Here is a 25,799-nt window from a genome sequence, read left to right as displayed (position 1 = left end):
AGTGTATAAGTCTCATTTAAATCAGCCCAACTCCTCTTAAGTTTCCACAAGGACAGCATTCATCCCACCGACTGTAGACTCATTATACTGAACCCTTTGATGAACTGCGTCGTATCTTCTTACCTTGGAAAAGAAATCGATGAAAGTTCTTGTACCTTCTATTGATTTTGTTGCCTTTTTATTTGGTCACAAATTCAGGCATGAACCTTTTCACCCAAACAATGCACTAAACAACTATTATACGATTCTTTGCTCCTCGAAAAATAAATTGCATTGATGCTGAACAGTACTTGAATTTTTTAAAACAATTATGCACCAATAGGCTTTTCATTATTTTGCTCTTTATTGTCTTTCGGATATAGCAAATACACTGTTAACCTACATTTTAAATGCTTTCTTCCACGTTCTTTTTTTTTTTTTTGCTTTTACAATTTCAAGCAATGTACACAACTGCACCGTAGAACAGACACAAACACAGCAACTGGCCAGCACACTGTGAAACCTACCCATTATCCACATCTTATTCATGTTTCTCTCTGTTTTCTAAAGCACCTTGTTCATAATTTACACTTGTTTTATCAAAGTGAATCCCTCAGCAGTTCACAGTCAGAGAGTTTCATCAGTGAGGTGCTCGAGCATTGTTGATAGTGTTGGTAGTTTTCAGTATCCGTGAGTGATGCAGTGGCAGATACTAACTGAGGGTCACAATTAGATTTAGCTGTGCTCATGTCAGGCATGTCTGAGAGCTGAAACAATTTAAATCTCATTTATGATTGACATCTATACATATTCATGAGAATTTATTACAGAGCAGTACTTGCCTGTCAGGGGTAGAGAGAGAAAGAGAGATGAACAGCAAGAGTCGCTGTATAACAAGTATAAACATTTACGGCAGAGTGAATCCTGGGGCACGAAGTGCAAGTGGGGCGCATCCCACGGGGAGTCCATTATGATTATGTTGTTTTCAGAAGCCAAAGAGATATTTGATTTTCTGTGTTCAGGGTTGAGATGATCAGATGAGCCAATGAAAAGTGTTGTAGGCAGCTGACAGTTTTTAATTTGCGTGACAGCTATCCGCTCTATCAGCTGCTCTGTCACAGTGAGCAAGTCATCCACTCAGACATCCATTTGGACCAGCACCAGAACAGGTGGCGCCTCAGCCACTTTGGCCTTGCGATGCAGCAGATGAGTCAGACTCCTGAAGGATGGAGTGGCGTGGAGGAGAAGTTCCTTGAGACCTGCCCGAAACTCCCTGCGAACCAGGCAGTAGAGCACAGGGTTGAGGCAGCTGTTGGTGTGTGCCAAACACACAGTCAGGGGGAAGGCGTAGGCCTGCACGTTGTAGAAAGCCTTGCTGAAGGGGACGAGGTCAAACTTTATGAGCACTCCCCACAGAGTCAACGCCTGATTGGGTAGCCAGCACAGAAAGAAGGACAGAACCACAATGACAATGGATTTGGTGACTTTGGAGCGCCGATTTTGCCGGCCTTGCTCAATCTCTGGGCCTGCTGCACCTGCTATGCGTCGGGTGAGGATCAAGCGAAGTAGCAGTAGATAGCAGACGGTAATTATGATCAGAGGAATAAGGAAACCCAGCAGAACCTTCTGTAGCTGGTATAGACCCAGAAGAAGCTGTGGATCCAAACTGCCAGAGTCTGGAAAGCGCACCAGGCATAGCTCCTCATCTGACACCTGGGCGCTGGTGGAGTAGATGGCATGAGGCAAAGTAGCCAGCAGAGAGACAGCCCAGATGCCCAGGCTGGTCCACTTTGCCCTGGCGGCTGCTGCACGCCGGCTGTGCATCTTCAGTGCGGAGGAGATAGAGTAATAGCGTGCCACACTCATAGCTGTGAGGAAGAATACACTGGCGTACATGTTCATTGTGGTAACAGAGCTGATGATTTTGCACATCACGCGACCAAATGGCCAGCGGAAGTCCAGGGCTGTGTCCACCGCCCAGAAAGGTAAAGTGAGAACAAACTGGAGGTCTGTGACAGCCAGACCCATCACGAAGCAGTTGATGGATGATTGCTTCTGCCTGTAACGTGAGTGCAGCAGGTACAGAGCCAGTGAGTTTCCCACCAGCCCGAGCGCACAAACTATAGAGTAGACACATGCTATCATCACGCGCACCACTAGGCTGGAGCTGTCTCCTTGAAATTCCATGATAGATTCCTTGGTGAGGAGCTGCAGCCAGCAGTGCAGCGACAGGTTGCTGGTGGGACTTCCGCTACAGTTTCCAGGGTTGTCCTCCTGTAGTGTTTGCTGCTCGCATGGCTCTGGAGCCAGTGTTTGAACCCCAGTCTCATTCTGCTGCATGGCTGGACTCTCTTGCTCACATATCACCTTGGACAGCAAAGTTGGACAGCTGGGCTATGTGTGACAAAAAAGACAGAAAAGAGTTTGTGATATTGTCACATTAAGCATTCCTGCCACAGCGCTACAGATGCTGTCCTCTACCACGATCATCCTCTTCTCCTCCCTTCACACTTCTCACAAGCTCTGCGCGCCACGTCCGCTTATAGGTTCCACGTGAACGCGCGCAGCTCAGTTGCGCGGTCACGCTCTTCTCATCACCGGCAGGATGATTGGACCAGAGCCACCGACGCTCTGATATCCGCAGCCACATCAAAGTCCGTCAGGGATGCAGCTTAATGTATTTTGACAGGACTCCTGGATAATCACGTTTGTGCTGCGCCGCTTTTAAAAATTACGCGGAGACAATGGTGCGCGTAAAATAGCTTATTCCTAAGTGTGGAGAGGACGCCTCTGCTGAACTCCCACTGTACATTTAACACAGTCCGTATATGAGATGCTCACTCCACACATCTGATGAGGAGGTGCAGGAGACGGCACAAGGACAACATAAAAACGCTACAGTGAATCTTACCGGAGCCTTTTTGCAAAGGGCCACCTCCGGATGAGCCTCTACAGTAAATGTCAATAGCATGAAGCTGTCTCACGCATTCCCTGCAGAGTATATGTGCTTTTCACAAATCCCCTGGCTGCTGTAACTTTGTAAGGAGACAGAAAACTAGAGCAGGAGAGAAATAATGTTTATACATAAGTATGTATTCTATTGTGTATGTGTGTACGTTTTTAAACATTACAAATGAACCTAAACATATGGCAAATTTTAATTATTTTGCTAATACTTATTTTACTTTTCAAACATGTTAGCTTTTAATAGCTATCTACTGACACACACACACACACACACACACACACACACACACACACACACACAAAAGAAAAAAAGAATTGAGCATCCTACTTAACTCCAGTAAAATCCCATCAGGTTATGAATATTGAAAACAAGCTCAGAACAGAGGATTTGTATTTTTGTTTACATGTTTTATGCATTCAGGAGAGTGGATGGAGTTTTGCACAAACTCTCCGCACAAATCACCAAAGGTAAATATAGTATGAATTAAATCATAATGGAGTTAATTACAGCAAAACATTTAAGCAAATTCTTAGAATAAAATCCCATAAGGACTGAATATTAAATATTTTTGGCTCTGAATTGATTTATTTTGCATCATGGTTGTTGTTGTTGTTGTCGATGAGATGAGGCTTCCTATTCCGTCCACAAAAACTGTAATAATATGCTTCCTCTCTCACTTGATGTGCTGTTATCAAAAGTAGCTTTTCTTCAGAACTCTTTGGCTGCCAGCTGGTTCCCAGTGGGGAAATGCGCTGTTCCGCCTGTTGCAGCTGCTGCCATGTTTTCCAACAGCAACACCCATGTAGACTTCAGAATAAGGGTAGAAACAGTTTTAAACAAAATGCAGTTGTCCACAGACAGACTGTAGGTAATGCCTCCCCATAGGTTTTTGAGCAAATTAAAAATACATGACTGTGTAAAAAAAATTAATCTGTGCCATTTTAATCCGTTGGGACCCAGTTCTTGTCATCTTAACAATCCCTAAAACTCCAAAATACGTAAGCACTGACAGTGTGCTGGGTTTAATGTTCTAAGAACTCAAATCTGCGATGTACAGGCTGCTCACTAAGCACCTGACATTTCACAGGTTGCACACTAAACCACTTTTCATCCACTCAGAGTTATTATGCAGGTGCAAACGTGGATAAAGCCATCACTAATTGCTGGAGCTGATGAAAAGTAGCATCCTTAACATGTCAGTAAGCACACTGCGGTTCATTTTTGTCCCTTACTTGTGTGTGTGTTAAAGGTTTTGCCCTGTAACCCCAGCTCCCCATTACCACAGGCAGAGCGCTTTATGAGACTCTAGAGGCTTGCTTCTGCACAGTGAAGTATGAATGGACTCCATATTTCCCCAGGTGCTTTTTGTATTCTTTGTATGGCTGTTTACTCACTGCTGGCATCCACAAAGTCAGCATGGAACCAGCTGTGCTCATATGATGAGAGGTGTGATGTGATGTGGGGCAAAGTTGCCTCTCTGAGCATTGTGGGACACTAGATAAAGTGAGGTTGATCAGAAATCTGATAAATTGTCGGGTGAAATGTGCAAATGAGAGTGAAATTCACCAGCTTTGTAGTGATTTGCTGTAAAAACCAGTAAAGAAAAGGTGACACTGTGGTGGGTCAGGAAATTTAGTGAGGTGTGAATAAATGTCTGTGGAGAAGATAATTATTGTTGTTCTTGGGATTTTGACCATCCCTGGCACAAAGGCACCTAAAATGCTGGAAAGAGACACAGATTGCTGATTTATACACACATTACTAATGAGAAAGCAACTTGCTCTCTATGTGCTTAAATGCTGTGTGTGTAAAGGGGGAAAAGGGCACTGCATGGTGGACTGCTCTGCAGGGAAAGACCTGGATTCAGAAGGGTTTTTTTTGGAGGCTTCGTGTCAAATCTGTCAACGTCTATCCTTGATAGGAGGGACAGAGTGGCAGAGGGGCTGCAACAGCCAAACTCAACTAAAAGGCTCTTGAAATAAGTGGTCCAGGGTAAGGGCTGGGATATAGTAGAAAAGAGCTAGTTTGTGTATCGTGAGGTTCCGACCCATGAGCACCCAGTAGTCATTATTACAGTATTACATGAGTGTTCAGTACTCATGGGTCGGACCATACCCATCTTCACACAGCTTTCGTTTTGATTTCAACTACACAGATGTTTTGTGACTGTATCTTGTTGTGATGCCATCATGGTGACAAAATCTGCCCACAGGCAGACAGACAGACAGACAGGTAGACTAGGAAGGTCCTGCTCATGTAAAACACACAAGAGAATTAAATCAGGGTGTGGTGGTGAAGATGCAGTGAGGCAATGTTCGCAATGAGTTTGATTTCACCTTAGGAGAGGGAGGTCAGCGTCAGCTTTACTTGCTATTGTTATAAAATTACAGAAGTTGCAATGTAGTGAATGTGAGGTTAGTCATGACGGGGGGTCGCTGGACCTGTCCTGATTGATCATGCAAGTTTGAATGTAATGAGTGAGCGAACTGCGAAAAGCTGCACCTCAGCGACACAGCTTTTTTGTTTTACTGATGATTCTGCAGTGACCCTTGTCCATCTGACCTAGTAGACTGTCTTTGACTGTTCTTTCATCCCATGTGACAGAATCATTAAGAAATGAGAAAATGATTAGATGGATATGTTTTAACATCAGTGTGTCTGAGGTTCTGATTGTCTCCCTGAATGAATAAACATTACATCTTGTCCCAGAGGGCTGATTTCTGATAGCATAAAAATCTTATGTTGACGCATATGGCTACCAGTTAACAGAGCTGGCCTCGGGCTCACTCTCAGGATCACCTTGAGAATGATTCGTTTAAAGAGAGCAATTTAAGATTGTCATCTGTTAGGCTAATATTTGGTGTAGGCCTAACTCTGGGGATGCAATTCTGCTGTCAAACATTCATCTACGACCAGACACCACATCAAGTGGTGCTTTAAGGACAGCTTAAATGCATTTACACTCTGTCCACCAGTCTGAGCCACAAGTTAAACTGTGTCTGTCCTTTGTTCAGAACATAAAAGTGTAAGATTACACTTATTTATTCTCCAAAATAATTAATATAATTCCATTGAATAATACACAGAATCAGTTCGCATTTAAACAGAGTACCAGTCTTGCTGTTCTGCTCCTTGGTATATTTCTGCTGCCATTACATCTCTCTGTGGAGATTACACTGATATTTGTACCTTTAGCATTTGCAAATACATGGATTTGAATTTTTGAAGTGTGTTACAGGATTGTTTATGGAGCCTTTTTTAGGATGACCTTTAGTGTCAAGTGGAGCCACCATTTCTGGGGTGACACAGTGCCAGGTCAAGGAAACCTTCATTTGTTTGCACTGTGTGTGTGTTTGTGTGTAGGTGTGTGTCGACTCACCCTTGACCTCACCACCACATCGCACACCTGCATCCAAATGCACCTTTGTCATTCATGCTGCAGCTGGCCTGACTGGACTGAGGTGTAGTCTGTTTTATTTGTAATGAGTCATTTGCTCACTGGAAACTAAATTCCTAGAAGAATATCTGTGTATTCTACTCAACAGGTCATCTCCAAAATGGGCAATAATTACCTCAAAACCCTGCAGAAATTGGCCATTTTGATAAATGAACATGTCCCTTACTTAAATGAAGAATCAGAAGAAAGAAAAACCCAATTAGAAAATTTTGTGTTTTTGCATTTCATTAACTACTCCAAATCCCACGAGGCACTGGGCAACTTGAAAGGGAAATTCTTATAAGTTACAGGTTATAAGTTCATATACTTTTGATATGTTGATGCAAAACAGCCTTCTAAGAGCAAAACTTTATGCAGGAGTCTCATTTATTTATTCAACCAGCCAGTCAAAATTTCATCACTCTTCTTCAGAGGGTAAGAGCTAAAAATATTGTTTATGTGTTAGCTTACCCTGTTAAGTGTAGGAGTGCACCGATTACACATTACTTCTAAAACTGCCAAAAATCTGAAGAACGGGACTGGATCCAAAGCTGATTTAAAATGCCTACTACTCACAGCGAGGTGTCTGCTCTGTTAACATTTTACAGTTCTCGTCCTGCCCACAGTCCTGACATAGTGATCAGAGGCTGATGTAATTGTAGTCACTTTGAGTCATTTTCAGACCGTCTGTGCCTTCACAGTCTATTTACATGTCTCCATCCAGTCCAGTATGAGCTTTTTACAGCAACTCACTGTTGTTGTTTTTTTTAGGCTGCCATCCAAGCCTTTTGCAAAAATTGCTGTCAGGGGTAATTTTATCTGCATTGACCAAATTTGGGCAAAAAAAAAAGCAGCTGCACCAACTGTGTAAAGATGACAATTGCTTTTTGGGACAGCTGTTGTTTTATTTATTTGGTGATCACTTGTATTTGGTTCATCCTTGGATGCATGTCTGCACTGAAAGTTAATGTGTCATTCTGTCAAGTTAAAGCTGAAAGCCAGTCTTGCCAAGGCCAGTCTGTTTACACAGCTTAGAAAATTGCATCACAGTAACTTTAATGACAAACAAACAAGAACAGTATGTTTTGCTCTTCACATAACACCCTCTCACATTTCTATTTAGCTGTGGGTAAAAATCTGACTCATGCAGCACAGTTTACTGCCTCTTCAAAATATATTAACATTGTAAAATGAGGCTATATAAATACATTTTATAAACATAAATTAAGTACACCAATGAATAAATTATATTTCTAGAGTCCTAGAACCTTAACCCATCCCATTAATTTATTTAAATTGATACAAAACAACTAGCAAATTTTCAGTGGTTTTGATTCAACTGAGTTAACTTCCACCATATGATTTTACATGAGCCCTGTTTGGAATAGCATGCCCTTTACCCTGATTAAAATGTGGCCAACAGCTATGCAACTTATCTGTGGGGATCATAGTTTATGAGAGAGAGAATAAAAGATTGCAGTCCTATATATTATAGTATTTACCTGTACAATATTTATTTTACTTGTATTCTATTATAGTTTCATACAGTGCTTGTTTAATTTGTACTTCATTATTATATAATAGATTTGGGAGAAGAAAACAGCAAATTTCCCTGACTTCTGACCTTAAAGATTAACATAGTCTAATACATTAATCAGTTTCAATGAATTTACACTTTATGTCCCCATTGGCTGATAAATTTCTGTGCCTTGGAAACTGCATTTATGCACTCTTAAATCCCACAGTTTAAGTAATACTTTAATTAAATGTTCTAGTCTGCACAGGTAATTAATGGACAATCATTATGTGCAAAGATATAAAGTCGCGACGGCAAACTAATGGCACCCAGAGTATGAGTCATTTCCTTATTCGTGTTGAGCTGCACCAATGTCTGATGTCTGCATATTCAATTAACTCATACATGGATTTGTTCTTATTCACAAGTTCCTCACTCATGTTGAGTAAGGCACCCTTGCTATAAATAGTTGTAAACAGTTAATGCTAACCATATGTATAAATAATGTGTAATTGAGGAACACTTACTAGGATGAAATAGACCTAGTTTCAGTGTAAATGTAATTCATAGAGACCTTCATTATCAGGCAGTTAATCTATTCCAGGGCAACGTCACTGATAATTTCCTGTGCTGATGTGTGCCTTGGATCGAGAGTCAAGCGCTGATATTTGGACAGCTGACAGTGTCTAGTAGAGATGAAAATAAGTGGCATTAAGAGGTTGCTGAAAAATGAGGAGCAGTTAATACCAGCAGTACTGTGACAACAAAGGTTAATCTAATTCATTAACAAAATGAGCTCAACCAAAGGAAGTATAAGCTACATTGTACAATAGTGTTTTATCCTGCAGGCCTACTGACATTTCATATATCCCATATATTGCTTGATATTATTGAATGGTGTATGGTACCATTTTGACAGACAACACGTGTATATGCAAAAAACTTTCACTTTTAAAATGTTTAAAAAAGCTGCAGCTGGAGTCCTATTAGCTGAGCACATTTTTCAGATCAGTGCTTTAACCGAAAAGCCCATTGCACCATGCCTAAAAAACAACACGAAAAAAGACCGAAGAAGTAAAACTTTAATCGGTCCCACACATCTCAAGTCTGAGTGTGCAGTATGGGGTTCTGCGTTTTAATCCCCACTTTCTCTCTCTGAAATTGGAAAATCAATTTTGTTAATAAGAAAGTTTGGAGCTCCACCAAACAAGTAACACAGTAAGTTTATCTGGGTCAGCTTCACACCTTGAAAGAAAAAGCCCATTTGTAGATAAAAGAGAAGAAGGGCATTCTTTGATTCGCTCACTCAGTCTTACCATCATCCCCTTATGGCTAACCAAACTCAGTGGGTGCAGATCTATGTATAGACCTTTCGGCTCCACAGGGATTTGGTTCATCAAAGACATGTCTTAAGGTGATGATTGGAGATGCTGATGGTCAAGGGACTTTAACCCTGATTAAAGACAGACTAAGATAGAGTCAGATAAAAGACGACAGGAGACAGATGGAAATCAGAGAAAGAGAAATGATGAGTCAACCAGCTCATATATCATGAATCCATGATGACACAGAACACATGGGTATATAAAAGGCACATAAATTGTACTTATTACTTTGATATAACATTTGGAACATACTGAATTGGTAGTTTTACAGAGTAAACACAGTCACAGTATCCTTCTATGCAGACAGTTGATCATAATTTGCATGTAAATAAAAAACTTGGGACAAGCCCAGAGCAAAGTCAGCCATTTAGAAATCAAAAGGTGATAATTAATCGGTTTTGTAGAGATTGGAGGAAAGAAAGCCGCCAGCTACAAAGAATAATCCTTCATTATTTATACGTACCAATAAAAACATATAACAATGCCCACTAAAGGTTTGATGTTTGGCAGAAACTAATTTTCTAGTTCTGTGTATAAAACCACAAAAGTTAAACTATTAACAGATAAAAATCAACAGCTGTGACTTATTTCAGTCAACTTAAAGTTATAATATGTAACATTGAAATGTCTAAAAAAGACTCGACCATGACATAGACAACTGTGTGTATATTTTTTGAGTTGTGTACTTATTCCAAATGTTTCCAGCAAACCTCCTGAGACCATGATTTCAATCATTTGGTCGCCTGTCAATGGGGTCATACGCCCTACGTGCATGTGTCAGCGTAGTGGTTGCCTGCTAGAAGTGGTCAAAATTGACTTTTTATCCAGTTTTCAGGCACATTTTCAATATACACTTTTTACACCTTGGATTTTGGTCTTGGGACTCCCGGATTTTAAGTTATCAGAGAAAAATCAAATATTATGCAACTGAGCTCCCAGCCCCGCTGAGACCTCCTGTGTCCACCAAATGGCATCAGTGAATCACTGATTTTGAACGATTTTGAAACTGCTGTATTCAGTGTTTCTGCCAGTTCTAATCCCCCGGTTCATTGGTAATGGAGAGGAGACATCTGCAGATAATTCGGCTGCTGGTAAAAACCTCCTGAATCTATTTGGAGGTTATCAGCGAAACAATCGAAACAAAGGTCAGCAGTCTCAGCTCCTAGCCCTTCCCTGATGTCCTGTGTCTGCTGTACAGCGTCGGTGAAACACAGACTTTTCATGTGAAACTGCTTTATTCAGTGTTTTTACCTTATAATTACCTGGTTTGTTTGTTTTGGAGAGGAGGAGACCTCTGTGGATAATTTGACTGCTGGTAAAAACCTCCTGAACGACTGACACTGAAGGAATCCAAACTGGGAGAAGCTTACAGCAATGGTGGTGGAGATAACTCCCATGATCCCACGCTACTTTACCAAGTCCCCAAATGCTGTTTTTGGTTATTGTTTTAATTGATAGACCCCTGATTAAGAGATTACTAGCAGCAGAGGTTACATACCGTGTGGTTAGGAGATTAGTCTGTACAATAAAGAGATAATCACTCAGATTTTGGGATAACGATTCACATTTTTGGACAATCTTTCCATGAAAGCATTAATACTCTTGCACTTGTTTCTATACAATTTTTAGCCATGCAAGCAGAGTGGCTGCAGTGTGTCATGGGTGGAAATGTTCATCTTAGTCAGATATGTCAACTACTATTGGATGCTCATAAAATTAAGAATTCATTTGAATAATTTCATCAATTCCTGTGATTGTCTGACTTTTCCTCTAGCCCCATTATCATGTCAAACTTTGAATTTTTCCAGTACTCTGGTTTATGATCAGATACATGCACAGCTAATGACATTCCCATCAGCCTCGGCAGGACTGTGTGTTTACTGCTAATAAGATAACATTAACATGTTAACATGTCAAACTAACACGGTCAAGATTTTAAACATCATACCTGCTAGTCATGAAGATGATAGCAGTGTTGTCACTGTGACCATATTAACATTCCTGACATTAGCATTTAGGACTGCCATGCCTAAGTACGTCCTCACACAGCCACTTGCGGGGCTGTAAACTCAAAGTCTTCTTTACCTCTGCCTACCTGGCTAGTTACAGTGTGAAGTTGGTATGACTGAAGCGCCAGTTTTAGAAACATACAGTGTCTGACAAGTACTTAAGTTGAAGCCTTCAGGTACCTAACACGCCAACTTCAAAGAATAATGCCAGGAAAGATCGAGTGGTTCGTCACTTGATGTTGCCTCACTTCTTTATGTTACAATTTCACTTGAACACACTGCAGGAGCTTCAGCCAATTATCAGCTGACAGCTGATTTGGTTAGCTACAGACAGCCTAAGGGTGCCTGACAGCCTACCATTGGTTTGATGTGCCAGCTTCATAAAGAAGTAAAAGAAGCTGAAGTTAGGTGGGGTTGCTAGGAATATAAAATTCCCTTTTGCACTTTTGATACAATATGAAACATCTTTTAAAAAAACACTCTGTTTTTTAAGGTTCAATTAAAGTTGCATATTTTGATTTCTCTGTCCAAACAAAAGGGCAGAAAGACTTCCAAAATCCTTGTGTCAGGGATATTTTTATAAAGTCTTTCTATTTTGAGATTAATTTGTTTTAATGTGAACCCCAGTGGTGGTTTGTTCCCGTTTTGTTATTCTGTTCAGTCAAAAAATGACCAGTCAGTTTCTACAGGGAGTCAATCAGTCACAGAACAGAATCTCAGTTCTCCCTTGAAGTTAAGCCTGGCTAATCTTAGAAAACGTTGATCTGAACAAGTCAGACCTTACATGTTAGATGGATGGCTCACATATTTTCAAGCAGCACTGTCAAGGAAAATTTTGCTTTTTACTTTTTAATGAATGAAGTTCAGAAACTTCATAGAGAAAATGAATCCATGCTGTTTTGATCCCACCAATCTCTTTTTGACGTCTTTTATTTGAGACAGTTTGATCCATGAATAAATCTAAATAGTTCCATTCAATTCTTCAGTGATAACATGCTTTCAAAATCTTTTAGCATTTTTACAAATTATGCATTGAGATCAAAACTGTACACATCATCACAGCCCTATTTCCCCAGCTTCTGACAGTTTCAAACACACTAATTTACACTGGCATTTTATCAAAGCCAAAGGCAAATGATACACAGTTTATCTTGACAAGCAATTTCAATGTAAGATTCAAATCCTTATACTGATATAAAACAGTATAACAAAAAACACAAATGCATACAGACTGAATATATATTAAAGGCAAAACAGGAATGATTAAAATCTTATTTCCCTGTCTGTGTAAACAGCGGCCCCACATAATTCCCTGCTCTGTCGTAGGAGGAGGAATATTTGGGGAATTCATATGGTGATAATTTCGGTATCTCTCTTACATGTCATCAGCATGTGGTCGCAGCTTGGCAGAGCGGTGAGGATCCAGGGTCACAGTGGCTATATGACCAGTAATTGGGTCGACATGGAAATGGTCGATTCTTTCCTCCTCACTGCTGTTTAGAGACATGGTCTCCAGACTGGATTGCTCCTGGTTCACTCCCAGCTTTCCCATCAGTGCGGTAATATCTTTCAATGCCTGCCCTCCTGGGAAATGCTGGTGCAGAGGCTCTGATTCATCCTCAGTTGAGAACGGGGCGTCAGTGACATGCAGCACACGGGAAGCCTGGAGGTTATGGAGGGACCGTGACTGGACTGTGTGAGAAAAAGATATCGAGAAAAGAAGCAAGTTCACGCCACTGTAGACATACAGCTTGGTTTACTACTGTCTATTGTGTGTGCATGGTCTTCCTTGTGAGTACATCATATTCAAATTCAAAGATAGTTAAGACTCTTGTTGAAAACTTGTTACAAAGTCTTAAGTGTTCAGATTTTTCAAGGCTGTCAAACAGATATTGGTAAAAAAAAAATACACCTTGCTACTGTGCAAATCCTCATCTTGCCTCATAATTAAAACTTGACATTTTGTGTGTGGGTTTGTGCCAATTTGATGATAAAGTAATAATTACTGGTAATTAAACAGAAGCTGCTGGAATGATAATACATGGTTCTCTATGTAGGTGGTCTAGTCTTTAGATTTTTTTTTTAAACTGACACAAATCCTTAGACAGGCAGAGCAGGCTGTGAGGCTCTGCAGGTGAGAACTGATACAGCTGCTGTGACAGAAAGGTTCTGGATTAGTCAGTAGGTGGACATGCACAAATCTGTTTGGTGCTGAAGGATACTCACTTCTGACTGGACTAAAGTCTCCTTGGCTGACCTTGGTGTCAGAGAAGGGCTTGAGGCTGGGGAACAGGATTAGGGAGAAGGAGAGCAGGAGCACCTAAGAATGTAAAAAAAAAAGAATCAAATGCAAGGGACAGAGAAAATGAAATAGTTAGAAGAAAGATGATCAGAATAGGTGGAAACTATATTATTCATGCTGCATTCAACTCATTCAAGTTGGTATTTGAAAGTTTTTGTTCAACAAAGTTGAACTTTTGTATGGCTAGTGGCTCATATATTCCCTCTGTGAATATGCATTCAGATTGCTATTTTCAGAAGAAACAGTAATCTTACGATGGAATAAAGTATTCTGTTACTGGGAACTGAGACTTGTTCAGATTTATATATTCAAAACTCAATTTTTATAATTCTTGTCCACTCATGTTGCCTCAGGTCTTGCATTTTATTCCATTGCAGTGATGAAAGTGAATAAATGACTTCTATTCAAACTATGCTTTTCTCTTTATGGGGACTGTGCCTTTTTGTGTCCTTTGCATTGGCTTGTCCATTGTGTACATATCTAGAAAGGCCGTTCTTGATGGCTAATCCATCTGTTGAGGAACCACCTGTGAGGGTGAATTTTGTTTCAATGATGAGTCATTTGGAGGGTCTGGGCAGCTTGTTTATCTGCCTGGCACACACACAGAGGACGTACGTACCAGTACACATGTCCCAGTCTGGGCTGGCTTGTTCGATGTATTCATGACTAGAGATTGCAGCCTGCGCAACTGTTCCATTAATGACCTGCAGAGAGGATGGTGGTAAAAGGAAAGACAAACACAAAAAGAGTTAAAGAAAGAGTTAAAGAAAGACAGTGGAACAAAAAAGACAAGAAAGAAAATTGGATTGGATTAACAAGGGTTTGAGGGAACAAGGGAAGGCAAATTGCTGAAGGCAATTTCTGAGTGAAGAAATATCATAACAAACATTGCCAGGAGATTGCAGAATGGAAGAGAAACTCTATTTTAAAACCACTCACATGTTGCATTTCTCCAACTGTGACACTTTCCTCTGCAGCTCCTGGTTGTGTGCATTGCAGGCAGCCATCCTGGAGGAGTTAGCACACAGGAGAGAGACAGGAGAAGAAGGACAAGGTGAAATCCCTCACTGACAAAAACTTATTTCTGACACCGAAAAAAAAGTACAACTTTTCAAAGTCCCATTAAGCAAATAATTTAAAGCCAAGAGAACGCCGCCTGTTCAGGAAGAGTTTTGTTTTGAGAGTACAGATGTTTTATTCTTTGGATTACTGTCACATATTATCCAAAGCATACGCTACCATACCTTACATTAATTTCCTGCCTTTTTAGCAGCTGACTTTCAAACATCACATGTATGACGAAATTTCTAAACAGTCTCTTCTCACAAGTACATATCATACTATGCTAATATACTATAACCTTGCAAGGAATTTGGATTTCTCGCAAGTGAGAATTAGATGATAGAAGTGATAGAAGATGATAGACGGATGGTTCATCCAATCAACTGCCAAATATTTATTGAAAGCGTCTGCCCTTTTCCAGACTGTTTCCAACAAAGTATTCCCAGATGGTTCTGTGTAACAAACCATCTGGTGCATCAAACAAGGCCACAAACAAACAGGGGAGTCAGAGCTATATGGCACGACTGGCCCATCAGGATACCACAAGGTGACCTTCATAATATACTGAAATAAATTGACCAGGGGCTGCCTTGAGGGTACAAGTGGGAAAACAGTAATGGAAAGCATATTAAATCTATAGTCATTTCACTTGTTACTTTTGTATAAGTTAGATTCTCACCTGGTCTCCAGTCCATCAATATACTCCTTCTTCTTCTTTCGGCTCTCCTGGGCTGACTGCTTGTTGCGAATCTTTCGGCGTATTTTCTTCAAAATCCTTTCTTCATACTGATTGAAGGAAAGAACATTTTCATTGTGTGCCTCTACAGGATAAACTCAGGAAGCCCATAATTGTTTTCATTGTTAAGGTAGTGATAGCAGTTTACCTTTGTGAGAGGTAGTTGGCTGGGTAGAGTCACCCCCTCCTTTGCTAAAAGCTTCTTCTCATCTTCATTCAGAATCAGCTCTTGAATAGATGGTTGGGATGGCTGGTGGTGAGATATGAATACTAATATTTGAAACATCATCACTGCTGCTTGATGAAATTTTCTTTCTGGCCCCACAGCTCTTCCTCCTCCCTCTCTGCCACCACACCCTCTCTCCCTAGAGCTACACAGGAAGTAGTTACATGAATGCAGACTATCAGGCCACCTTCATCACTCTCATTTCATGACTACCTTAAAGCAATTATGGTGTTGGAACCTAAGTTGCATTCTGCCAGTCTCCTCCATCTTATTAAACTGGGCTGTGAAGATGGGATCAATACCAGGAGTGTGCTGAAATCCAACTTATACCCTCAAATTTCTGAGGCACAAACACTTTCTGCTTGTGGTGATCTTCTATATTCACTTGTTGACCTCCACTTTTAGGAGTATTTTCTTTGGAAATTAAATGATTGTAACAAATAGTATTTAATGGGACCCATTAGCATCATAGAACTTTAGCAATCTTAAATATGTAGAAACTCCCCACACCTTAAAGTGGTTTTATCTCAAGAATCAACAAATTATGGGCAAGTTGAAGAAAAATATCAACTTTAACAAAATATTTATTTATTCCTTCTCTCACCATAAAAAGTGGATTGCTGTTGATCATTTGCATTTCCAAAGGCCCCACCTCTTTGTAATAACCATGATTTCGGCCAGTGTAATCACCCACTTGTTTTCAGGGAAGTGCACATACACACTCCCACACTAATGCAAACAACAAGTAAACAACAGGTTCTGTGCATGAGTCAGTCAGGCAAACACACAGAAGACATTACTGCCACCCCTCCTTGCTGCTACTGTCCCACCCACACTGCCTCAAACTGCCATAACAACCAGAATACACTTACTGGCTCTGGTGTGCCAGACAGGAGTAGGTCTTTGACAGTTAGTGGGAATCCAGAGGACAGCTGTGGTCTATGTGCATCAGAAGGATATTGTGTAATCCTCGTCCTGTCCGTTGGGAAGCTGGGGTCCCAGCCATCTGCACCCACACAGACACAAGGATACGCATAAAGTACATGCAAACAGACACCAAAAAGACATGCAAGTGCCATTGTTTAGATTCTGTGATGAATAATAATAAAATACTAAGACGTGACATTTGGAGCTTGAACATTGCTCAAATACCAACTAGTCTGGTTGATCCCTAACACGTGTACTTTGATTTTTCATTTGCAATAACGTCAGTGTCTCGGATAGTTTGAATACTCTTGTACTCGGTCTCAAATAATGTATGATAACCTACTTTCTCCTCTGAGATACTGAGATTCATGTGCAGGAACGAAGCCAGAAGATACTTTGAGTGAAATTCCAAATTCACCATTTTTTGTCAATGATAATTCCCTGCTCACAACCATGACTGAGAACATTATTTAACATAGTGCAATCAGAATGAAAAAAATTGTTTTATTAGAGTTTAGTTGATCTACATAAAATTTATTGGCAAAATCTGCAAATCAATTTTTATTATTTAAGCAATTTTCAAGCAAAAATGGCAACATTTCACAGGCTCCAGCTTCTCAGAAGTGATTGTTTTCTGGTTTTCTTACTCTTCTATGATAGTGAACTGAATATCTGTGGGATGGGTGTTAAGACAAAACAAGGCATCTCTTAGTTGCAGCCCCAGATGTATTAATGTTTTCCTTTATGAATGTTTTTCTTGCGGATAATCATGACTTACTGAGGTCAATGGAGATGTTAGCTTCCAGGTCTGCCTTTGTTTGTGGCCTCTTACTGAAGTACTGAGCGTCTCCTGGCGGGCTCTCTGGGCGCTGTGGACTGTCCATCTGGTCTGAGGGAGGGTCCTCACTGATGCCACTGTCACTGGGAGATGGGGACCAGAGAGGCGAGCCTGACACAGAATCACTTCCACTCAGGAGCGCGTTGAGGAAGTCATCATCTGCCTGCTCGGGCGGCGGCAGCATCTGCTGGGTGACAACCCTAAATGCTATCATTAGTCTGTCTGTGTGAGATGACAACATGACGAGAGACAGGACAGTCTTTTAAAAACAGATAAAGACCTATAAAGTATGCCAAGCATGAACTATACAGTAGATAGAAAGAAAATGGGTATTTGTAGCATGTATGAGTGACACTGGAGAGCCCACAGTCTCACGCACATTTGGGTCCTGGATTGGCCAGGGGTGCTGATTGCCATGGTGTTCTGTTTCCTCATGACGGAGAATTCCATCGTTTTGATCAAACAGCCAGTCGAGCAGCTCGATGCCGTCACACCCCTGAGATGAGATTGTAACATTTAATGACAACACACAGGACTGTCTTCATGCTTTTAGAAACATAGACAAAAAGACAATAAAGGTTTCATACACTATCACAGCTGGGGACTCCTTTTTTACTGGCCATAAGTCATGAGTCTTTCTTGAACACACTGTACTGTACAATATGTTCTCCCTAATCTGTGTAGATATCTGTCACCGATAGGACAGTTTTCATGAATAATACTTTTAATAGTTATGTTCTTTTAATGCCATTCTAAAACCATCATTTGTCTGTAGATTTAGGTAGATTTAATATTTAGATATATTTAAAATTTCTTCTCAAGCCTGAACTTTGCTCTGCGGGACTTCCCCCATAACCCATATCTGGCTAACTACAATGAAAACAAACAACTAAAAAATATTTTGTTATTTACCTGATCTGGGTAGTGCTCCATAACTTCTGTTTGTAGGGCACGCCAGAGAAGCTCACCCAACAGAACAAGGATCCAGTCAAAATATCCAATTTACTGTGTTGTGCAGTGGATTTGTTCTAGTTCCTAAAGAGTCTCCACTGTATCTCTCAGCTCTTTCTCTCAGGTCCAAAGTTTAAACTCCAACTCAACACACCCAGCCAGCCAGCTTGCTTTGTCCCCATTGGCTATGAGGAGATATAATCTGATTGGTAGCCAGGAGCACACAACTAAGGAACTTCACAAATTGGTCTATCTGGAGACAGAGGACAAGAAGTCTCCACAAAGATGTAAAACATCAGAGAGGTCAAAGTCTGTTGTTTCTTTTCCTTTTATTTTTTTTGATAGCATATTGACACAAAGATATCTCTGACCTTTGGCATATATTCATAACGCAATAAACATACAATGGCCAGGTTGTAGAAAACAAAAGTCAACAACACTGGTTTTAAAAAGTAAGTAAGTAAGTAAAGTATATTAGTATAGCACCTTTCATATAGGCACTACATCCCAAAGTGCTTTAGATCAATAAATAAGTCCAAAATTCCAAATACATAAGAGGAAATTGGCAAATTAAAAGCAATAAAATAAAAATGGAGCAGCTATTAAGGTATTAACCAAGAGCTTGTCTGAATAAAAACATTTTCAGTGGCTTCAAAAAGATGTCCCACAGGAGTCTAGGGTCGCAGTGATAAGGGGCGGGCATTCCATAAATTGGATACAACAGCTTGAAAAGCATGGTCACCTCAGGTTTTATAGCCAGGTTGAGGGACAGACAGTAATTTTTGTTCAACAGACCTTAGAGCCTGATTGCCTGTATAAAGGAGGAAGAGGTCAGAGATATAATGGGGTGTTTGAATGTGCAAAGCTCTCAAGGTTGAAATGGATGAGGATTTAATTGGAAGCCAGTGCTGGGATGATAAAATTGTTGTTGTCTGTTATCTCTTGTTATTTCTAGTTATAAGGTGAGTAATTGCATTTTGGATTGGTTTGGAGACAGTTCAAAGAAGTTTGATTCTAACAGGTCGAAAGAGTGTTACAGGGGGCGTCCCAGTGGCTCACCTTTTAGAGCAAGTATAGTCTAATTCCTAACTGCAGCAGCCGGGGTCAGAGTCTGACCTGTTGCCCTTTGCTGCTCGTCATCCCCTCTCTTTGTCTCTCCCTGACTTTCCTGTCCCTCTCTTACTGTGCAAACCAAAACATAACCTAAAAAAAGAGCATTACAATAATCTAAATGAGAAGAAATAAAAGCATGAATAATAATCTTCATCTCAATCTTGGTCATCGCAAATCGTAATTTAGCCAGGTTTCTCAATGGGAGAGAACATGTGAACTTACGCTGGCTGGACTCATTGGCATAGAAATGATAAGAGATGCTGCTGTAATAGCTAATAATCTGTCCAAGAGGCAGCATGTATAAAGAGAACAACATAGGACGCAGAAAGTTATGCCTATTTAATAGAATACGTTGAGCAATGGTATCAAAAGCAGAGCATTTCCCATCATCTGCAGCCATCATAATACCATTTCTAGTGGTAGGAGAGATAGTGGTGTTAACAGTCTGGAAATGTGTGTCTCAAATAATATTGAGTACCAAAAAAAAAAAAAATCTACATTAAGTTGTTTGATAAATTAAAGAAATGCACATAGTTTGCTTATTGGTGTGTTATGACAGTTTGAGGAAATAGGATTACCAAGGGAATAATTTATCTGTAGAAGAATAAGACAAAGCTCTCTGGAGCCGCTTAAAGCACTAATCAGCCTTTAAAGCATTGAGAGGCTTAAAAACATGAATGTACTGCTGGTTGAAAACATAATTACACAGACAATTTGCACCGTCTTTGTTTGAGAGCCTAGTTATTTTCTTCAGCCAAGCTTAAAACTCGGCAAATATGACGTTATACAGCAGGGGTAAATGGTCAGTCTTGCTCAAACCAAGGATAATAAAATCCACCTACCAGCACCTCTAAACCGCAATGTGGCGTTTTTACACATTTTAATCGTGTATGGATTAAACAAACAAAAAAAAAGTGTTAGTTTGTGAGATTGATAGGTGCTCTTAGATGGAATTTGTTAATTTTTAGACAGAGCTAGGCTTGCTGTTTCCCCTGTTTTCTGTCTTTATACTAAGCTAGGTTACCCAGCTACTGGCTCTAGTTGCATTTACTGTATTACATACATGAAAGTGGCACAGTTCTTCTCATCTAACTCTCAACAACTAAGTCAGTAAGCATAACTCTCAAAATGTCAGACTATCTCTTTGAATCCCATTGCTTCTTACCATGCTTCTTATATGAAACTCCCTCCATAAGTCTGACCACTACAAATGAATTTATGGGAGAATTGCTGTAATAGTTATTTAAAAAATGTCATATCGTCATAATCTTGCCCGTGAGGCACAAAATATTCCAGAACCACCTCTGCTCCACTAAAATCCCACCCCCACATCCTCTCTGATCTCACCTCCAGGTAGAAAGGTGGAATGAGGTCACAGCCAGTAATCATCAAATATTTATATATAAATATAATATATATTATATATATATATTTGCCTTGGTGGTACAGATCTGCTGCTGGGACAGCTCCCATTTCAACAGTAAAGCAAAACAAAATTAAGTAGACTGTACATGATATACTTGTTGTACTTTTGTGTATTCAACATTATGTTGATTTATCTTATCTTATCATCTGGTCAGGATTGGGCAGAAGGATGGGCCGCAGGAAGGTATGGTTCTAAAAACAGGAAGTGCCAGTAAGGATGTACCAAGTTGCTGCCACATTGGGGTTATTTTGTGTATTTCATTAGACTTAATTTTGGTATTTGGATACTTTTGGCTTTGATTAATAGGATGTTTATTTCGATTTATAGACTATCTATTCTGTTTTGCTTCTTTCAGTGTTAGTTAATGTGTTAGTGTTTTGTTATCCCCTTTTGTGTATACTTAGTCTGATCAGCCAGTATACAGTATATGTCCCTTTTGTTCTTTGACTGTTAGGTCAGTTGAGTTTTGTTGGTTCAATAAGTTTGTTAAGTTAACTTATTATCATAGCCTGAGTTTAGTTCTGTTCATCTGACATTTTTTAAGGGCCCAGAACTTGCTTGTGTTTTTATTAGATCATTTTTCTCATTTTTGATGAAATAAAACCCCTATTTTGAAAATCCACCTGTGACTCCTCATGCCTTCCAGCTCAGTCCCTCACAGGTATGATAAGCTAGCTGTCAGCTGACACATTACAGAGTTAGAGTGTCTTGCCAAGACTAGTCCATTGGGTTTTCATAAAAGAAGCATTACCTAATCATTATGACGTTGTTATCTAATGAAGGAAGGTTACAAAGTCCAAAAGCTCTGTAGGCCTAATTACTTCATAAGGTTGTCAGCTTTAAAAAAAATCTCCATGAAAAGAAGTATCTATTACAAACACAGAGTTATGTACAGTAAGAAACTACTATGGTCTTGTGTCATGACCTCAACTTTGTCTTCATTATCAGCACCATTGTCAGATAGAGACAGATGTGTTTAATGTGCCACCAGTGTGTCTACCCACTTATCTCTCACTGCGTGTGTGTGCTTTTCACTGACTACTTGTGTTTTGAGTCCAGGAATTTATAACCTCACTCAATCTGTGATAGATGTGTTTTCAATCAAAGGGGGATGGGGCATTTATTTCAATTATACCTTTCCAGTTATACATTTTTTTTAATTGTTATTTTAAAATGCAGTGGTAATTGTTCAATAGTATCAGCAAAGACAAATGTGATGTATATTGTAAGGTGTGTTATGAAATACTGTACTAAATGTTGAAGTAAGTGAAGATTTTTGCTATGCTAGCAGCGTGCCGGCTCTATGAATGGCAATGTCAGCCTACAATTCTTGGATGAATTAATATGAAACTTTGTACAATCATAATGTTTTCTGCAAGGTCATTGTAGGCCAGTAACATAATATCTCAGGAAAATAAAATATTTTCTTCTCCAACAAAGAAACAAGAATAACCAGAGAATACATGGAGGTGTTCCAGCTAAACTACTTATTCCTTTTAGAACTGCATGTTTTGCTGTGTGGGATGTATAAATGCGAAGAGCATACTGTACTGCCATGCGCATGCCTTCACCTGTGGCTCAGGGGACACTGCCTTCAAACTACAAGGTCAGCAGTCTGACAGCACTGTGAAATATTAATTTGAAGGTGTCTGGAGGGATGCAGTCAGATACTTCACTTACCATTACTACAACTTCTTTTTTTTTAAATCAATTTATTGTATGTCAGATCATTTCTCTTCCAAATCTTAAGGGATGTTTTTGGGATTGATCGTTGCTATCCTTCTGCTACGATGAAAACCCTGCAGAGAAGCTAAATGTGCATAATAAATACATTTAATTGGATAGACAGGTGCTCAGATAGTGCCTGTTGCTGATGAGTTGTTATGACATTTGACATAGACCTATTAATTACCCATTTGAATGCTACTCTCTTGTTGTGTTTCATAATCCATGAGGGTCAGATGACAACATATTCCTATTTGAAAGTTGGGGGAAAAAATATGTTAATGAGACTCTGAAAACAACACCACACTGAGATTTACAGATCCTGAAGGCCAAATGCCAATCATTACAGTAAATGCCAGTCTGACAAGAGCTGATGCACTGCGAGACCTCCCAGGTGCCGTGCATAATTTCAAATAAAAATCCCAGTAAACTCTAATTTCTCCTGAAGAAAACTAAGCTCCATACTGTAATAAATACTACGGAATATGATCTGACTATGGCACAATAGCTTGGCTGACAGATGTGATATTTGGTGAATGCATTTATTTAAAACATTTTGTGCATACATGAATACTGTATTTGAACGTTGTGTTGAAGTACCACTGTATGACTGAACATTACATTTTAGTCATTCATTTTTTTTCTCTGGTATATGTTTAACAATGAGGGTAAAAGATCTTGATGCAGCATTTTACTTTTGGATATTACTATATCCTCTTTATCAACTCCTTTTGAAACAGTTGTGCATGTTGAGGATTCTTCTATTGCCAGAGTAGTTAAATAAATGAGGGACAAACAATTCTTGTGACTAATACACCACGGAGGCAGCTAATAGTGCAACAGGCATATAAAGTACCACTCAAGGTCTGACTCTACAGATATCATTAGTTTATCAGACCAGCTATGTGACAGTTGGCTCATTTGCATTTATTCTCTTGTGCGAGATATGGTCCACATCCAGGCTGAATGAATGACTCTGTGTGATGTCATGTTTTTTTGGAGAGGGTCCCCGTCACTTCTAGTGTTGAACAAGAAGAAAAAAGACACTTTTTGTCATAGCACGACGAAACAGCTGCAAGTATTAACACCTTAAGTTCAGCACTACTTGCCAATAGCACTGAATAGATGAGTCAATTATATGATCAACAGATAATTATTCATAGACAACTGTGACCGTCTTTTAATTGTTACAGTCATTAATGAATTAAAAATACAAAACTTTTGCTGGTTTAAGCATTTGAAATACTAAGCTTAAGATTAGCTTACTTTTCTCTGATCATATCATTTATATCAAATGAATTCCTTTGAGCCTTTTACTATTGTTTCACAAAATTAGCAATTATATGATCACTTTGGGATCTGGTAATTAGCGATGGGCATTTGTCGATATAAGTCCAAAGTATTATGAGACACAATAGGAACAAATATGCCATTATTTAACCAAGATTCAGTTATTTTGTTGGTATTCATGAACATTTTCAGTGAGTCGCAGCAACAAAAGCTCTGCCAAGTGAGAGTTACAGGTGATGAATGCTAACAAACTTAACCATACATTTTTCTTTAAGATGATCATGAGGAACTAAGCCTTTACCTGCAGGTACGACAGTAGATAATCACTGGAATATGAACAGTAGAAGACTCTCAGTAAAATGCATACCTATATTCCACCAAGGCTAAACACAAGCTCTACACTAGTCTGTGAGATCAAGATCAAGTATCTGGATCAGCAACAAATAAAGTCAGATATCAATGCCATTAATATTTCTGATCTTTTTACATCTACATCTGTAGATTCATTGCTGGGAAATTGATGAAAATGTTGAAAAATGTCCTATCTAGCAATGTTTAGATAAGTACAAAAAAAAAAAAATCCTCATCATACTTTAATGGGTTCTTTCCTGGCTCATATCCCATCCCTCCACTGAGTTTGGTGCAAATCATTTCAATACTCGTGCTGACAAACAAACCAAGAAACAATCCTAACCTCCATGTTGCAGGTAAGACAAAATCCATATTAATCTCAATGATAAACATGAACATATGCAAATTAACATTAAATAGAAGTTGGTGTGATAATAAATTCAGAGGTGTGTACTATATTTTTAAAGGAATAGATTGGTTTTCATGAGATAATGGTTGATTATATTAAACTTGTTTGAATGGATAAACTCTTTTTTTCGGTAGTACTAGCTTGTTTGAAATAAATTGATGCTTTTGTGATGCTATGAAGATGGACAGCAGTTTGTGGTCACTTTGAGACAGCAGACAGTGAGTGGATTGATTATGAGGGGGCAGAGGCGGCCTTGTTGGCTCTGGCCTCCAGCCTCTGTCTCAGTTCTCTGAATTCCTTTAGCAGTTCTGTCTTGCTGCTGTCAGGCTGGGCCCCACCTCGCTCTAAGGAGGCTGACAGAATACAGAATAAAGAGAAAGATGGACAAACAGCAACATTACAACACAAGTGTTTCCTGTGGTGACTGATTATTATCCTACCACATTCACTTTGCAGTCTCTGCAATTGACCATTATCTCACTGTGCACCAGGAAAACACATTGAATGTGACAGAGATCACAATCTTGCTATGCTGCTACACCACTGATTTGAATTAGTTTGATAACAAATCATGGAGAAACATGGAGTAGGCACACTTTCTTGGCCTGCTGAGAGGCACGGTGCCACTGTCACTAACACGGTGAGGAAGACAAACAACACACGTCTAAGGGAAAACGGACACTCAAGCAGGACTGGCATTAAACTCAAGGTATTTCAGTGAATCATGGCTGCTCTCTAGTGGTTACAATTTACCCTGAAAAAAGTGGCAGAAATGCTGTTTTCTTGTAGCAGCTTCTCTCATTATCAAACTCACCATGAATCTTCTCAGCTGCAGAGGGGCAACTTAGCAGCATTCTTTGAATTGAAAATGTCTAAGACAATTCATCCAGTTACCAACACCTTACCACCTTATTTTTTAGATTGACTAATCAATTATTTGAACAATTGTTTCAGTGCCTGTTTGATTACCAGGGGAGGAAAGAGCAGGCTATTGGAAAATTGTACTCAAGTAAAATTACTGTTACTTAAAAGAAATTTAGTCATGTAAAAGTTCAATTTCTTGGTATTAGTACAATAATATGTCAGTTAAAATGTATGAGTACTGAGTATATGTTACTGCCTTACATTTTTAGAAGAGGGAAGGGAATAA

General features: G+C 39.6%; 2 protein-coding genes across 3 annotated transcripts; both read right to left on the bottom strand.

The window, feature by feature from the left end:
- Positions 1-404: 404 nt before the first annotated feature.
- rxfp3.2b (relaxin family peptide receptor 3.2b) lies at positions 405-2,603 on the bottom strand. Its single transcript, XM_071486687.1, has one exon. It carries the CDS (start codon positions 2,317-2,319, stop codon positions 1,117-1,119), a length of 1,203 nt encoding a protein of 400 aa, XP_071342788.1. The 5' UTR covers positions 2,320-2,603; the 3' UTR covers positions 405-1,116.
- A 9,606-nt stretch (positions 2,604-12,209) lies between these two features.
- On the bottom strand, positions 12,210-18,456 carry creb3l3a (cAMP responsive element binding protein 3-like 3a). Of its 2 annotated transcripts, none has more exons than XM_071487518.1 (10): positions 18,297-18,456; positions 17,764-17,880; positions 17,325-17,568; positions 16,492-16,625; positions 15,542-15,643; positions 15,337-15,443; positions 14,535-14,603; positions 14,215-14,299; positions 13,520-13,613; positions 12,210-12,985 (listed from the first exon to the last, which is right to left on the bottom strand). In XM_071487518.1, exons 1-10 carry the CDS (start codon positions 18,315-18,317, stop codon positions 12,669-12,671), a joined length of 1,290 nt encoding a protein of 429 aa, XP_071343619.1. In that variant the 5' UTR covers positions 18,318-18,456; the 3' UTR covers positions 12,210-12,668. The 2 variants fall into 2 exon arrangements, with proteins under 2 accessions (XP_071343619.1, XP_071343620.1); XM_071487519.1 differs by having other exon boundaries at positions 12,522-12,985; positions 17,325-17,584; positions 18,297-18,446.
- Positions 18,457-25,799: the final 7,343 nt, after the last annotated feature.

This window comes from Trachinotus anak, unplaced genomic scaffold (genome assembly GCF_046630095.1).
Source record: "Trachinotus anak isolate AG129_WGS33_773 ecotype Australia unplaced genomic scaffold, CSIRO_AGI_Tana_v1 ptg000010l, whole genome shotgun sequence".
Lineage (NCBI taxonomy): Eukaryota > Metazoa > Chordata > Actinopteri > Carangiformes > Carangidae > Trachinotus > Trachinotus anak.
Note: the sequence above shows the minus strand (reverse complement) of the source record. Positions and strands in the feature narration are given on the sequence as shown.

Coding starts and splice junctions, on each gene's coding strand:
- rxfp3.2b (XM_071486687.1), bottom strand. CDS start 2,319: ATGCAGCAGAATGAGACTGGGGTTCAAACACTGGCTCCAGAGCCATGC.
- creb3l3a (XM_071487518.1), bottom strand. CDS start 18,317: ATGGAGCACTACCCAGATCAG. Junction 15,444..15,541: donor GCCAACTACCTCTCACAAAG/GTAAACTGCTAT, acceptor TCCTTCAATCAG/TATGAAGAAAGGATTTTGAA. Junction 14,300..14,534: donor CAGTTGGAGAAATGCAACAT/GTGAGTGGTTTT, acceptor TCCTCTCTGCAG/GTCATTAATGGAACAGTTGC.